The 16,066-nt window shown below is 37.5% G+C and overlaps 1 protein-coding gene across 1 annotated transcript; it reads left to right on the forward strand.

The window, feature by feature from the left end:
* Positions 1-525: 525 nt before the first annotated feature.
* Positions 526-1,510, forward strand: LOC100980717 (olfactory receptor 4A16-like). The gene is given in 3 exon segments (XM_008964308.4): positions 526-1,264; positions 1,267-1,482; positions 1,485-1,510. Coding segments are annotated over 3 exon segments (981 nt in total).
* Positions 1,511-16,066: the final 14,556 nt, after the last annotated feature.

Genomic DNA, 16,066 nt, shown 5'->3' on the forward strand with positions numbered 1-16,066 from the left:
ATTATACTTTAAGTTTCAGGGTACATGTGCACAACGTGCAGGTTAGCTACATATGTATACATGTGCCATGTTGGTGTGCTGCACTCATTAACTCATAACAAGTTTATAAGAGTAAGTTTCTTGAGAGTGGGAAACAGTTCCCTGTCCATCAAAGCTGATTGGGGTGCAAAAAAGTAATATGTTTTAAATAAGAAGTTATTAAAGTATGAATGATAGTTGCACTTTTAACTATTTTCCTGTACAGAATACCCACTAAGACTTAGAGTTAGATCATTTACCTGTTGGCTGAAAACAAAATCTTCTGAGGGATATAGAATTTTCAAGGGAAGGCCTATTGGACAGTTTGGATGAGGAACTCAATAGAGACTTAGTAAACGTTTATTTAGTATAAATGACCGTGGAAGATATAACGATGTAGATGTGCTCTGTGACATAATGGATGTATTTATTTTTCTCTTCACTATTTCATTACAGTCCCTGTTCTCCTGAGCTCTCATTTCTGATATAAGCTTGAAAGAAGAGTAAATGAGACCAAGCAGCAATGTTACAGAATTTGTCCTCCTGGGCCTCACTCAGGATCCTGATGTAAAAAAAGCATTATTTGTCATGTTTTTACTCATATACGTTGTGACAATGGTGGGAAACCTCCTCATTTGGGTGACTACTATTGGCAGCCCCTCCTTGGGCTCCCTAATGTACTTCTTCCTTGCCTACTTGTCACTTATGGATGCCATATATTCCACTGCCATGTCACCCAAATTGATGATAGACTTACTCTGTGATAAAATCACTATTTCCTTGTCAGCTTGCATGGGTCAGCTCTTCATAGAACACTTACTTGGTGGTGCAGAGGTCTTCCTTTTGGTGGTGATGGCCTATGATCGCTATGTGGCCATCTCTAAGCCACTGCACTATTTGAACATCATGAATCGACTGGTTTGCATCCTTCTGCTGGTGGTAGCCATGATTGGAGGTTTTGTGCACTCTGTGGTTCAAATTGTCTTTCTGTACAGTCTACCATTCTGTGGCCCAAAGGTTATTGACCACTTTGTCTGTGACATGTACCCATTATTGGAACTGGTGTGCCTTGACACCTACTTTATAGGACTCACTGTGGTTGCCAATGATGGAATAATTTGTATGGTCATCTTTCCCTTTCTGCTAATCTCCTGTGGAGTCATCCTAAACTTCCTTAAAACTTACAGTCAGGAAGGGAGGCATAAAGCCCTGTCTACCGGCATCTCCCACATCATTGTGGTTGCCCTCTTTTTGTTCCCTGTATTTTTATGTATGTTAGACCCGTTTCCAACTTTCCCTTTGATAAATTCATGACTGTGTTTTATACAATTATCACACTCATGTTGAATCCTTTAATATACTCGTTGAGAAAATCAGAGATGAAAAATGCTATGAAAAATCTCTGGTGTGAAAAGTTAAGTATAGTTAGAAAAAGAGTATCTCCCACACTGAACATATTTGTTCCAGTTCTAAGGCAACAAATAGGCAGTAAAATACTGCAGTCAATTCAACAGATTCTGTAGGGATGCTTCTCTCTATCTACATAAAGCCATCAGAAAAGTAGTATAAATTATCCACTGAGACTAGAATAAATCTAATAGAGAAATTTGGAGAATGAATAAAATCACAGGTACTGAATAAAAGGTCTTGGTACAAGTAAAAATAAAACCAAGCTCACCTTGTAACTTTATTTTTCTCAGTTTATATTGAAATAGGACTTAAAGTTATTGATTATTTTCAAAAGAGAAAACACAAGCCATTTCTGTAGATGTACTTTTACCCAAATTCATGAGAAAGCAATTTGGCTAATACTTAAAACAAATTTCTGGGGCAAAGAGAGTTGTTTTTAAATCTTATTTTTTATTATTCTATTAGTAAAGCAGTTTTCTGTGTTATTAATTTTGTTTTAAGGTTGCTTCCATTCCGCAGGTCATGTCTATGCATTTCCAGTTCAGGATATTTGGATGACAGATGATATTGTCTTTAATGAAAGACAGGATTGGCTGGGTGCAGTGGCTCACACTTGCAATCGTAGGTCTTTGGGAGGCCGAGGCAGGTGGATCACAAGGTTAGGAGTTCAAGACCAGCCCAGCCACGATGATGAAACCCCATCTGTACTAAAAATACAAAAATTACTGGGGATTGGTGGCAGGCATCTGTAATCCCAGCTATTTGGGAGGCTGAGGCAGAGAACTGCTTGAACCCGGGAGGTGGAGCTTTCAGTGAGGCAAGATTGTGCCACGGCACTTCAGCCTGTGTGACAGAGTGAGACTGCATCAAAAAAAAAAAAAAAAAGGCACTCTTAGTGACCAATTTTGTAAGATGTAATGTAGATAATGATGAAAACAGATGCTAGTTCTTTACTGCAGGAAAAAAATACTTTAGTTTTTAGAATCATACTAATTCAAGTTATAAACACATTTTTATGATTTTCCTTGCTTGTTCTCATGTGCTTTTTTGCCACTCTCTGAAGAAAAGGCAAAGCTTCTTATATTCATGATGCTGAAAATATGGATAAGGAAAAGTGCTATTTAGCATAAGCAACATGTTTTCTAAATGTTGTATTTAATTTAAACTGCTAATAGACTTAAATAGATTTGTTGTGTAAGCAAAATTTTGGTTTTCAATTTCATGATAAAAAACAAGTTTTTCTCAGTGTGCAGCCACCTTAGGACATTAGAAAACAAGAAGGTTGAATTGTTTTCATTATAATATAGAACATTATCTATGCTTTGTAAGAGTTAGTTTTTTAAAATTAATTTTTTTGTATGTTGAATATACAACATGATGTTATGGGATACATGTAGAGAGTAAAAAGGTTACTGTTGTGAAGCAAATTAATATATGCATCATCTAAAATACTCACTTTTTGTGGAAAAGCAGATAACATCTACTCTTTTAGCATGAATACCAAATACAGTAAAATTTTATTACCTATAGTCCTCATGTTGTACATTAGTCAGAGGATATAATGTAACAGAAGAAGAAATGAAGAATGAGCAAGTCTAGAGACCTCATGTACAAGAATTTACTTTTCTAAATGAAAACATATTTTATAACTTAAATTACTTGAAAATTTTATAATTTGTATGCACATCAAATGATATGTGAAATTCAGAATATTATCAATGTAATTGAAACTACCTGTGTCTACCACCCTGATGCCATTCCTCTTTTTCTCCCCAGGGATAAACCAAACACTAAAGTTTTTGTTAATCATAGTTAAAATAGTTTAACTACATATGTACTTTTCCTTAAAAGGTATTGTTTAGATTTTCATATTCCTTGCCTTTATTAAAATTATATTGTCCATAGCTTTCTGAATTTTACTTTCTTTCACAATGTAAACATTCTAAGATTTGATTATATTACTGTATGTTGCTTTAGTCTCTTAATTTTCCCTGCTGTATATTATTCCATGTGTGAATATACCACCAATTATGCATCAGTTCAATCAGAGGCCATTTGCAGTGTTTATGTTTTTTTTTTAATTCATGTTGCACAATATGCTGCTATGGACATCCTGAAAAAATTATTTTGTGTTAAAAATAATGCTTATACACTTTTACAGATTACTGCATTTTTTTCTAATGTATTATTAATCACCTCCTTAACCAGTTAAGTTACTTCTACCAACAGTGCATAACAGTTCCATTGCTCTACATCCTTACCAACACCTCACTATAGTGAGATGTTTGATATTTTTGCTAATGTAATAGCTTTAAGGCTGTAAGTTCATTGTGGTTTTAATTTGCAGTCTTTATTGCCACTGAAGTTGAGTATATTCTTAACGTGTTTATTGAATCTCATTTTTTTCTAATTTTCTATGAAATGTGTATTTATATATCTTACCAACTTTTCTACTGGTTGTTTTCTATTATTTTTAATTTATTGGACTTCTTTAGGAAACCTGTGTATTGAATCCTTATTGTTTATATGTATTGCAAACATTTTCTCAGTTTATGATTTCCTTTTTTACACTTCTCATTTCATTTGATGAATAAAGCCTCATGATTTCATTTTTTCTTTATTTATTAAACAAACAAAAATTGCATGTATTTATTATATACAATATGTTGTCTTAAAACATGTATACATTGGGGAAGGATTAAATTGAGCTATTTAGCATATGCATTGCCTTACATAGTCATCACATTTTTGTGATGAAAACACTTAAAATCTACTGTCTTAGCAATTTTCAAGAATAGGTTGTTACTAACTATAGTCACCATGTTGTACAATAGATCTCTTGAATTCATTCCTTCTATACAATTGAAATTTTGTATTCTTTGACCAAAATCTCCCCAACACACCTGGTAACCACTATTCTACTTTCTACTGTTATTAGTTCAACTTTTTTGGATTTCACATATAAGTGAGATTATGTGATATTTGTCTTCCTATGCCTGGGTTATCGCTTAATGCAATGTCCTCCAGTTTCATCCACATTGCCACAAATGACAAGATTTCCTTCCTTTTAAAGGTTAAATAGTATTCATTGTGTATATGTACCACATTTTCTTTATCCATTCATCCACCGGTGGACACTTCAGTTGATTCTGTATCTTGGCTATTGTGAATAATGCTGCAATGAATGTAGTTGTGCAGATATCTCTTTGACATACTGATTTTCTTTATTTTTCTCAGTTTTTAATTTGAGACTGAGTTTTTAATTTAATTTTTCTTTGTTTTTAATTTGAGACTGAGTTTCACTCTTGCCATCCAGGCTGGAGTGCAATGGCGTGACTTCAACTCACTGCAACCTCTGCCTCCTGGGTTCAAACAATGCTCCTGCTTCAGCCTCCCATGTAGCTGGGATTACAGGCATGTAGCAGCACACCTGACTAATTTTTGTTTGCATTTTTAGTAAAGATGGAATTTGGCCAAGTTGGCCAGGCTGATCTGGAACACCTGACCTCAAGTGATCCGCCTGCCACAGCCCCCTAGAGTGCTGGAATTACAGGTGTGAACCAGTGCGCCCACCATAGTGATTTTCTTTTTAAAAAATAATATATACCTAGCAATGGGATGGCTGGGTCATATGATAGCTTTAATTTTTGAGAACGCTTCATGCTGTTTTCCATAATAGCTGTACTAATTTACATTACTAGTAACAGTGTGCAAGGGTTCTCTGTTCTCCACATCCTCACCAACACTTGTTGTCATTTGTCTTTTTGATAATAGCCAGTCTAATAGGTGTGAGATAACATTTAATTGTGGTTTTATTTTGCATTCCTCTGATGATTAGTGATTTTGAGCATTTTTATACACATATTGGTCATTTTTATGTCGTGTTTAGAGAAATGCTTACTCAAATCTGATATGGTTTGGCTGTGTCCCTACTCAGATCTCATCTTGAATTCCCACGTGTTGTAGGAGGGACCTGGTGGAAGGTAATTGAATCATGGGGGCAAGTCTTTCTCCTGCTGTTCCCATGATGGTGAGTAAGTCTCATGAGATCTGATGGTTTTATAAAGAGGACTTTCCCTGCACAAGCTGTCAGAAAGCTTGTCTGCTGCCATTCATATAAGACATCTCTTGTTCCTAGTTGCCTTTTGCCATGACTGGGAGGCCTCCATAGTTATGTGGAACTGTAAGTCTATTAAACCTCTTTCTTTTGTAAATTGCCCAGTCTTGGGTACATCTTTATCAGCAGTGTGAAAATAAACTAATACAGTAAATTAGTACCGAGAGTGGGGCACTGCTGAAAAGATACCCGAAAATAAGGAAGTGACTTTGGAACTGGGTAACAGGAAGAGGTTGGGACAGTTTGGAGGGCTCAGAAAAAGACAGAAAAACATGGGAAAGTTTAAAACTCTCTAGAGACTTGTTGAATGGCTTTGACCAAGATGCTGATAATGGTGTAGACAATGAAATCCAGGCTGAGGTGGTCTCAGATGGAGATGAGGAACTTCTTGGGAACTGGAGCAAAGGTGACTCTTGTTACATTTTAGCAAAGACACTGGTGGCATTTTGCACCTGCCCTAGAGATCTGTGGAACTGTGAATTTGAGAGAGATGATTTATGGTATCTGGTATCTGGCAGAAGAAATTTTTAATCTGCAAAGCATTCAAAGGATGACTTGGGTGATGTTGAAAGCAATAGTTTTATAAGGGAAGCAGAGCATAAAAGTTTGGAAAATTTGCCGCCTTACAATAGTGATAGAAAAGAAATTTGCAGCCTTTCTGTACAATAGTGATAGAAAAGAAAATTCCATTTTCCAAGAAGAAATTTAAACCAGCTGCAGAAATTTGCATAAGTCACAAGCCAAATGTTAATCATCAAGACACTGTAGAAAATGTCTCCTAGGCATATCAGAGAACTCTGCAGCAGCCCCTCCCAACACAGGCCTGGAGGCTTAGAAGAAAAAAAAAGTTTTCATCGGCCTGGCCCAGGGTTCCTCTGGTGTGTGCAGTCTAGGGACTTTGTGCCCTGCATCTCAGCTGCTCCAGCTGTGACTAAAAGGGGCCAAGGTACAGTTCAGACCATGTTTTCAGAGGGTGCAAGCCCTAAGCCTTGGCAGCTTCCACATGGCATTGAGCCTGTAGGTGCACAGAAGTCAAGAATTGGGGTTTGGCAACCTCTGCCTAGATTTCAGAGAATGAATGGAAACGTCTGGATGTCCAGGCAGAAGTTTGCTGCAGGGCTGGGGCACTCATGGAGTACCTTGGCTAGGGCAGGGTAGAAGGAAAATGTGGGGTTGGAACCCTGACACAGAGTCCCTGCATAGGGGAGCTTTGGAACTGTGAGAAGAGGGCAAAACCACATGGTGGAGCTGCCCAAGAACATGGTAACCCACCTCTTGCATCAGCATGACCTGGATGTGAGACATGGAGTCAAAAGAGATGATCATTTTGGAGCTGTAAGATTTGACTGCCCTGCTGGATTTCGGACTTGCATTGGCTGTGTAGCCCCTTTGATTTGGCCAATTTCTCCCATTTGGAATGGCTGTATTACCCAAGGCCTGTACCCCAGAAGTATCGCAGAAATATCTCAAAAGTAACTAATTTGCTTTTGATTTTACAGGCTCATAGGTGGAAGGGACTTGCCTTGTCTCAAATGAGACTTTAGACTGTGAACTTTGAGTTGATGCTGAAATGAGTTAAGACTTTGGGAGACTGTTGGGAAGGCAAGATTGATTTTGAAATATGAAAAGATGAGATATAGGAGGGGCTATGGGTGGAATGATATGGTTTGGCTGTGTCTCCACTCAAATTTCATATTGAATTCCCATGTGTTGTGAGAGGGACCCAGTGGGAGGTAATTGAATCATGCTGGCAAGTCTTTTCTGTGGTGTTCTTGTGATAGTGAATAAGTCTCATGAGTTCTGATGGTTTTATAAAGAGGAGTTCCCCTGGACAAGCTCTCTCTCCTTGGCTGCTGCCATTCATATAAGACATGACTTGCACCTCCTTGCTTTCTACCATGATTGTGATGCCTCCACAGCCATGTGGAACTATAAGTCCATTAAACTTCTTTCTTTTGTAAATTTCCCAGTCTCAGGTATGTCTTTATCAGGAGCATGACAACCAATACAAGATCCTTTGCCTATTTTATATTTGCACTATTTTTCTTTCTATTGAGTTGTTTAAATTCCTTATGTATTTTGGATATTAAGCCCTTATCAGATATACAGTTTGCAAATATGTTTCTTCTATTCTGTAGGTTGTCTTTCCACACTGTTAATTGTTTCCTTTCTTTACAGAAGGTTTTTAGTTCAATGTAATCCCATTTATCTTTGTGCTTTTGGTTGCCTGTGCATATCCAAAAAATCATTGTCCAGACCAATATCATGGAGATTTCCCACTGTTTACTTCTAACAGTTTTATAGTTTCAGGTCTTACCACAGTTAAGTCTTTATTTTCTTTATTCCATTTTGAGTTGACTTTTGTACATAATATGAGATAAGGGTCTAATTTCATTCTTCTGCATGTGGCTAGCTAGGTGTCCCAATGCCAATTATTGAAGGTACTGTCTTTTTTCTTTTTTGTGTTCTAGGCACATTTATCAAAAACCAATTGACTATATGGCTGATTTAGTTCTGGGCTCTCTGCTTTTTTCCATTGGTCTATGGAACCATGCTCTTTTGATTACTATACATTTGTAGTATATTTTGAGAATAGAAACTTCTTAATGTAGTAAAATTTCTGTCTTTATGTGTATAGTTAGCATTTCTATATTTTACTTAAGAAGTTCTTCTCTGTCATATGGCCAGGAAAATATCATTCTATATTGTTTTCTAAAGATTGTAAAATTGTGCAATTTTTAATTTTCAATTTTAATTCACAGAATATTAATTTTTATGTACATTGTGAAATACATATTCAGTTTCATTATTCTCTTAATGTAGATACTTGGCTGTCTAAGCATCATTTATCAGTCAATCCTTTCACACAACAGGTTTTCATCTATGTTTGAGTCTAGTTCTACTTTATTCTGGTCAACTAATTCATTTATTTCTAACCTTGTTTATTGTCATAACTGAATAATAACTGTTTAAATCTGAGAGGGAATCTCATAACATTTGCCTTTTCTTAAAATTAATTGATTTATCTTTCTTGGTCCTTTGTTTCTCCATATACATCTGGTTCATGTTTATATACAGCTTGTCATGTTTTAAAAAATCTGTTGGGATTTTTATTGAAATTGCATTGAAGCTGTCAATAAGTTTGGGAAGAACTGACATCTTTGTAGTATTGAATCTTCCTACTCATAAATATAACACAAGTTTGTATTGACATCTTTTTTAATGATCTTCAATTTTGAAAAATTTTATAAAAAGTCCTTTCATATCTTTTAATGAATTTCTCTTATACATTTTTGTTGCTGTTCACAACAGCCTTACTGAACATAGATTTTACTAATATTTGTGAGCTGCATTATGTAAGCAAACTGGTATCACTTTAAATTAACAAGTTATATTCATTTTGTTAATAGGGAGATAGTTTACCATTGATACTCCTTTTATGAATTTAATTTTCGCATACTTTAATTTCATTGGCATGCTGAAAATCTTTTTATTGACAAAAATTTGTAAATTAAACAAAAAAAATTTTTCTAGTTTTTATATTGTCAAAGGGTTATACTTTTTATTTCAATGATATTTGTCAATCATATTTTATTATAATTTTGTGTTTTCTAATTAAAGATTACTTAACAATTCATAAATATTTTCTTCTAGCTCACTTAATTTTTTTTCTTATTTAAAGCTTTCAGTGTACATATATTTATGTGTATGGGGAGATTTTAGAGAAAAAGATAATATTTGTGTATACATGTGTTTCTTTGTGTGTACATATGTATAAAGATTTAAAACTATTTTTCAAATGGTTTTCATTTGCCCTAAAACCAATTTTTAAAACACATGAATAAAAAAGTTCAAACTCGTTTCCTAATCTAGTATGCCCTGTTTGTCATACTTAATGTCCAAATATTTATATATCTATGTGGAAAGTATCTCTTTTGATTGAATGATTATTCCTAAGCCAGTATCCCACTATTTTAGTTCATGTAAATAGATTTTTTTATATCTGATAATAGGCCTATCATTGAATACTCTTATTAAACAAAATTTTTCAACATTAATATTTGAGTAATCTTACAAGATTGCAGAAATTGCTGAGGCTGTTGACTGAGAGTATATTAAATATATAATTAATCTGGAAAATAATTGAAATCTTGAATACATTAAATCATTCTATCTGACAACATGAAAAGTGTCTGCATTTATTTATTTAGGTTGCTGAGATTCCTCACTAATTCTTTTTTGTTTGTTTGTTGTTTTCACATTAGTCTTCACATTTTTTGTTTCTGATTATGTTTTGTAATTTGGGTTACATGAATGAAAGGTATCCTTTCCACATCATATCTTCTAGATAATCATTATGTCTTATATTCAAGAAAGTTGAATCTTGAATTCAGGCACTGTACTGAACTCTCTTATTTAATGTAATAGATTTTTAGTTAACACTTTTGGATTTGCTAGACAAAAATATCATTTTAAGAATTTGTCTTTCTAATATTTTATATTATATTTCTCCTTATTATATTAGTGCGTGTTAATTGGTATAAAAATGAGATAATAATTGGATAGAGGAAAACTTGATTGAATTTTAGCTTCAATGGGGATGCCTGTGGTATTTCCTTTAAAAATGTGCTCATTAAAAATTGTCACCCCCACCTATATTTCAGTATCCTGACAGGAACAGACACCACTCTTCAGAGGAACAGCTGAAGACTATTTACGAATTGTTTGCAGAGTTAATCACTTAAAAAAAAATGGTAAAATACCCAGGGCTAGCAATAGTGGGAAATCATGACCATCCCTGGCTCTGAAGGGGCAAAGGAGAGATTTGTTTCAGATGGTGATAGCTGTAGCAGAGGAGGAGAGGTCACTGGTAAGGAGATATGGCTTAGTTAAAGAGACTGGAAATTTCCAAACCATGACCCACAAGGAAAAGTGCTTTGCATGAGTTAGCTTCCTAGAGCTGAAAACGCAGTGGAAACATTAGAAGTGGATCTGCAGAAGAAAATGTAGTATATCCATAACAATTCATCCTTTTTTGCTCCCACCATCCACTTTTGGCTTTTGGCCAGGAAGTAAAACTCTGTCCCAAACACAAGGAACATACAAAATCCCTTCACCTTCCCTATCATGAATTGATTTCAAATTATACATACTCCCACCTCAAACCAAATTGAAATATGAACCGCCAGTGCTATTATTTAGAGTAACGGGGAGGAGAAATAAAAGAGAAATGGCTAGTGAAACTATTACCAAAAATAAAACACAGGCTTCAGTCCAAGCTTTTTAGGCTTGTCATGTTAATAATGATTACTTCCTCTTCCACCTTCCATTTTATATTCCTTTTACTTTTTGCCAGTTCCTCAGCTGATTGGAGTATTTAACCCAGCTGCATATTTCAAACATTCATTACCATAGGATTCAAATTTGTAAATATTTTATTAGTTTGCCTCTACTCATTGTTCTTTAGCAGGCATGGCAGTAATAGGAGGGTGCAGACTTAGTCTCCCGTGTCTTCATTTGTGTGCAGCAACCCAGCTTCCCTTAGTTAATAAGGATGAAGTGCTCAGCTCAGTACAATGAGCTGCATGTTTGGTCAGCGCAGGGAACTCAACCTGATCATGTGACAGTTCTCATTTAAATTTTAAAAGAGCAATGACTGTATTCATTAGTAGAAGCATTCCATCTTTGGGCCCTGAGTTTTCAAGCAAACCAGACAGAAACTTCCAAGAACCTGAATAAAAAATACCTTAAGTGGGTTACTATATAGATTAGGTGTAATGACAAGCACCATCCTGACCTCCACAGTTGGTTCAAAGACTTGTTCATTCTGACTACAGGAGAGATGGTCTTGATTGAGGTGTAACTCTTGGCTTAAGACTATATTACATGCTGTAGCATAGCAAACCAATGTTGTTTTGTATTCTCTCTTTTCTCCCAGATGACACTGTCATAGAACCCTCAGCAGCCTACTTCATCATTTTATCATGTCAGGTGCTTCCGGATTATGATGAAAGCTGTGAGATCAGTGAAGTTTATAAATACGAGCCCATTGCATTGCTGCAAGGTAGCTTTCTTCATTAGAGGCAATATTGGATTCAATTTCACGACAATAAACAAAAGGAGTTCTGTGAATCTATGTACACTAGTGATAGAAATAAAATATATCTATTACTTTGAAAACAAATCGCTGTCTCTTTTGTGTTTGACTGGGACTAATGTAATAAATATGACATCATTATATCTGACTGGTCCCCTGGTGATTGGTGCTTAATTGGGTTCCCTGTGATGGCCTTCACTGATATTAGGCTTAACATTTTGCTACAGTGGTTATCAAATCAACCTTAGTGAGGGCAAATCCATGTTACTGAGCCCATGCATAATATTCAACTGTCGTTAGAGCCTATTTGTATATGGAATCATTTAGCAAGCCCTGAGGACTTGAATGGACCTTCACTGACATTTAAAATGGATCATCATGTTAATTTGATCATCAAGAGTCTTTTCATTGAGGTCTGATTGGCATTTATATGGAACATAAACATCTTTATATATTGCTCCCATTCTGAGTCTTCCATCCACTGAGTTCTACACCTTTTGTCATTGACATTTAAATCTTCTTCTTTCCAAGCTCTTTTCAATTTCCTGACCAGCTGACCAAGCCATAAATGGAGTAGATCTATGCCTCAGGTCATCTCTTCTTTGCAATATTCCTACCCAGATATAACTCCTGAAGTAATGTCCACTTTGGATATTTTATTCATGGCTCCCTTTTAAGATGCCCTTGTTTGACTCTAATGCAACAATATTCTGCCAGAAGTCAGCATATTGTGTAAACTCACCTACGTAAGTCATTTTGGCCTTTAAAAAATCTGTTAACTTTTTTAGGTTACTCCTTATGAAACCTTACGCATGGATGAGAGAGAAAGATGAAACAAAAGGAGCAGTTAATATGGGAATTTGAGTCATATGCTCAAACAAATTATTTGTGTCTTCTGAACCTACTTGGGCCCAGATTTATATAAATGATTTCCATTTTAAAAATGGAGTGCAGTTCTACATATACATATTTACAATTTGTTGACTAAAATAATACCTACTTTACAATGAAATTTTGTGTTCTCATAGTCTCTTGGAGTTCCATAGTTGAATTTGATTTTTATCAAGGCCTGTTAGCAAGCCTTTGGGAAGCTTTGCCAAAGGGATAATATTTGTCAAAAGAAGAGTGCATGGAGTCATTAAAAATACTAGGGGTTTGCACTGTGACCCTCCTACTGGGGCTTGCCAAAAGCCTATATTACCACCCCTTTCTGCCATAAAAATGTCTGAGTACAATTGAATCTGCATAGTCATAAGACCTTTCTTTCAGGATAGTTTGTAATACAACAAGGACCTTTCATACAATCTTCTATTCTTCTGCATTCACTCAAAACTGGCCACTTTATAGGTAACTCACTAATCAATGGCACATATCCAAATATGTTGTATGTTGCTGCCAAAATGGAGTGGAGGCAGCTCTGGATATTGGGGAGGTCAGGCTCTCTTGCATTCTCCCAGGAAAGGGGTCAAATCCAGGGGCCTAAGGAGTGACTGACTGCAGGTTTCACCTCTACTGCGCCTGGAAGGAGAAGGCCCACTGACACGGGAATCTAATCCACCAGGTTTCTCAGATTAGTAGCAGTTCCATCCTTCACTGCGACGGAGCTCCCTCCCTCGGAGAGAGGCAAGCCTCCATTTCTGGTCTCTCTCCGTCCTCTTGCTATTGGCCTGCAGGCTCTGGGGGGTACACAGTGACTATGGACAGATGTCGATCCCCAGCACAATATAGTGGCCCTACAAAAACGCAGCCAGACTGTTTTTTTACACTGGTCTCCAGTCCTCCTTCTCCTCAGTGGGTAGGACCTCCTGACTTGTGACTCTAGCCAACACCCTGACCCTCCTTGGTTCTCAGGCTAGAAAGAGCTCTGCACTTCCCTGAGAAAAAGCTCCCACAGGGAGAAGCAAGCCACCATTTTTGCTTTCTTGCAGCCCTTGGTACTGTTGCCTTCAGGCTCTGGTGGGTGTGTGGTGACTAGGAGTTGGGGTGGATCCTCAGCACAATGCAGCAGCCTCACGGAAAAAGTGACCAGACCATTTTCCACCTAGGTCAGTGATCCTGCTTCCCCTTACTGGTCAGGGCCTCCCAACATGTGACTCCAGCACAATGACCCTGTCTCAGCCTGAACAGTTGGAAGCAGCTCTGCAGCTCACTGGGGAGGAAATCTCAGTGACAACCCACAAGCTCTCTGCCATTGCAGCTGCAGTGGTACTGGCCTAACTACCCTTGGGCTGAGGAAAGATAAAAGGTCTTAGTCACTGCACTGGCACCTCCAACACACTGCAATCACCATATGGAGAGGGTTCCAGATCCTCTTCCCTGTGATCCTCCATGCCCCACTGTTCACCAGGCAGGGCCTCTGGCTACAGACAGAAGATCAGTAACCCCTCCCATGGCTGAGCACACGCAGGGGTAGTGGCTCTGAGATCCCCTGAAGAGGGGCTTCCAGAGGAAAATAATTACCACTCTTCCACTGCCACAGCAGCAGTTGTGCCCTTGCTGTGCTCAGTCTGAGGAAGAAACAAAGAGCCTGAGGACTTCACCTGTGTTCCCAGTACCCCACGGTCACCATACAGAGAGGAGCTCAGTCTCACCTTTCTGGGAGTCCTTGACCCTTGCTCCTTAACAAGGGGAGCCCCAAGTTCAGGCCAGCAGTGCAGCATCCCACACTCTGGTTGAACATTTCCAGTAGAAGCAACTCTGCATTTCTCTGAAGTGTAGCTTCCAGAGGCAACTGAAAGCCTGTCTCCCACTGCCACTACAGCAATACTTCCCTTGCTGCCCTCAGACTGAGGAAGGAGCAAAGAAACTGAGTGTCTTAACTACACCTCCTGCAAGTTGCAAGTGCCTTAAGGAGAAGGGGCCAGTCTGTGCCTCATTTATTACCAGGCAGGCTCCGTGGCTTGGGCCCACAGCACAGCCACTTCATCCTGGGTTGATTGCACTGATTGATAGTGACTCCACATCTCTTTGGGTGGAGCCTCGAGAAACAAGTGAAAGATCCTCTGTGACAACAACTGCTAAGGTCCCTTCCTTGTTGTCCCCAAGCTGGGGAGGAAACATAAAGCCCAAGATTGCCCCAGAGCTGCAGTGTGCAGCCTGGGAGTGCCAAGCCAAGATCTGCAGCCAGCACTCAATGGAGAGGAACCCACACTTTCAGAGCACTGAGAGGAAGCATGGCTGCAACTGTGAGTAAATACAGAGGAGCCATGTGGCTGAGCAAGAGCTGACCTACTGGCCAGTTTGCTTAAACGCCACCTACTGGATCACAGCCCAAAATTCAGCACCAAAAATACTTTGTTAGTATGCCCCCTTGTGAAACCAAGGACAATAATTCAGCTACAAATAAAGACCCTGCACAAAGCCTTGGCCCTCTGAAAACATCCTGAAAAGAAGTCTACTGACTGTACTCAAGTTATGCCACAGTTACAGGAACAGCAGGTAACATAGATGAGTAAGAACCAGTACAGTAACTCTGGTAACTCAAAAAGCCAGAATGGCTTTTTTCCTCCAAATGACTGCACTAGTTCCCAAACAACCATTCTTAATTGGGCTGAAATGACAGAAATAGAATTCACAATACAGATAGGAAGGAAGATCATTGAAATACAGGAGAAAGTTAATATCTATTCCAGGGAATCTAAGGATTATAATAAAATGATACAGGAGCTGCTAGATGAAATAACTATTATGAAAAAAACTGATTTGGTAGAACTGAAAAACACACTACAAGAATTGCATATGCAATCACAATTATTAACAGCAGAACAAGCAAAGCTGAGGAAAGAATCTCAGACTCAAAAGCTAGCTCTTTGAAATAACTCACTCAGACAAAAATGAAGAAAAAAAGAATTTAAAAAATAAATAAAACTTCTCAGAAATTGGGATTATGTAAAGAGACCAAGTCTGTGACTCATTGGTGTCCCTGAAAGAGATAGGGAGAAAGCAAAAAACTTGGAAAACATATTTCAGGATGTACTTCATGAAACTTTGCCAACGTTGCTTGAGAGGGAAACATTCAAACTCAGGAAATGTAGAGAACCCCTGTGAGATAATACACATGAAGAACATTCCCAAGACACATAATAATCAGATTCTCCAAAATTGAAATGAAAAAACATTTTTAAAGGTAACTATACAGAAGGGGCAGGTCATTTCCAAAGGGAACTCCGTCACAATGATAGTGAAGCTTCCAGCAGGAAACCCTACAAGCCAGAAGAGAGGTCTCTATTCAGCATTTTTAAGAAAAGAATTTCCAATCAAGAATTTCAAATCTGGCCAAATTAAGCTTCATAACTGAAAAAGAAAAAAAAATCTTCTCAGACAAGCATATGCTGAGGAAATTTGTTACCACCAGACATGCCTTACAAGAGATTCTAAAATGAGAACTAAATATGGAGAGACTATTACAGCCACTACAAAAACAC

The sequence above is a fragment of the Pan paniscus genome, chromosome 9 (genome assembly GCF_029289425.2).
Source record: "Pan paniscus chromosome 9, NHGRI_mPanPan1-v2.0_pri, whole genome shotgun sequence".
NCBI classification, from domain to species: Eukaryota; Metazoa; Chordata; class Mammalia; order Primates; family Hominidae; genus Pan; species Pan paniscus.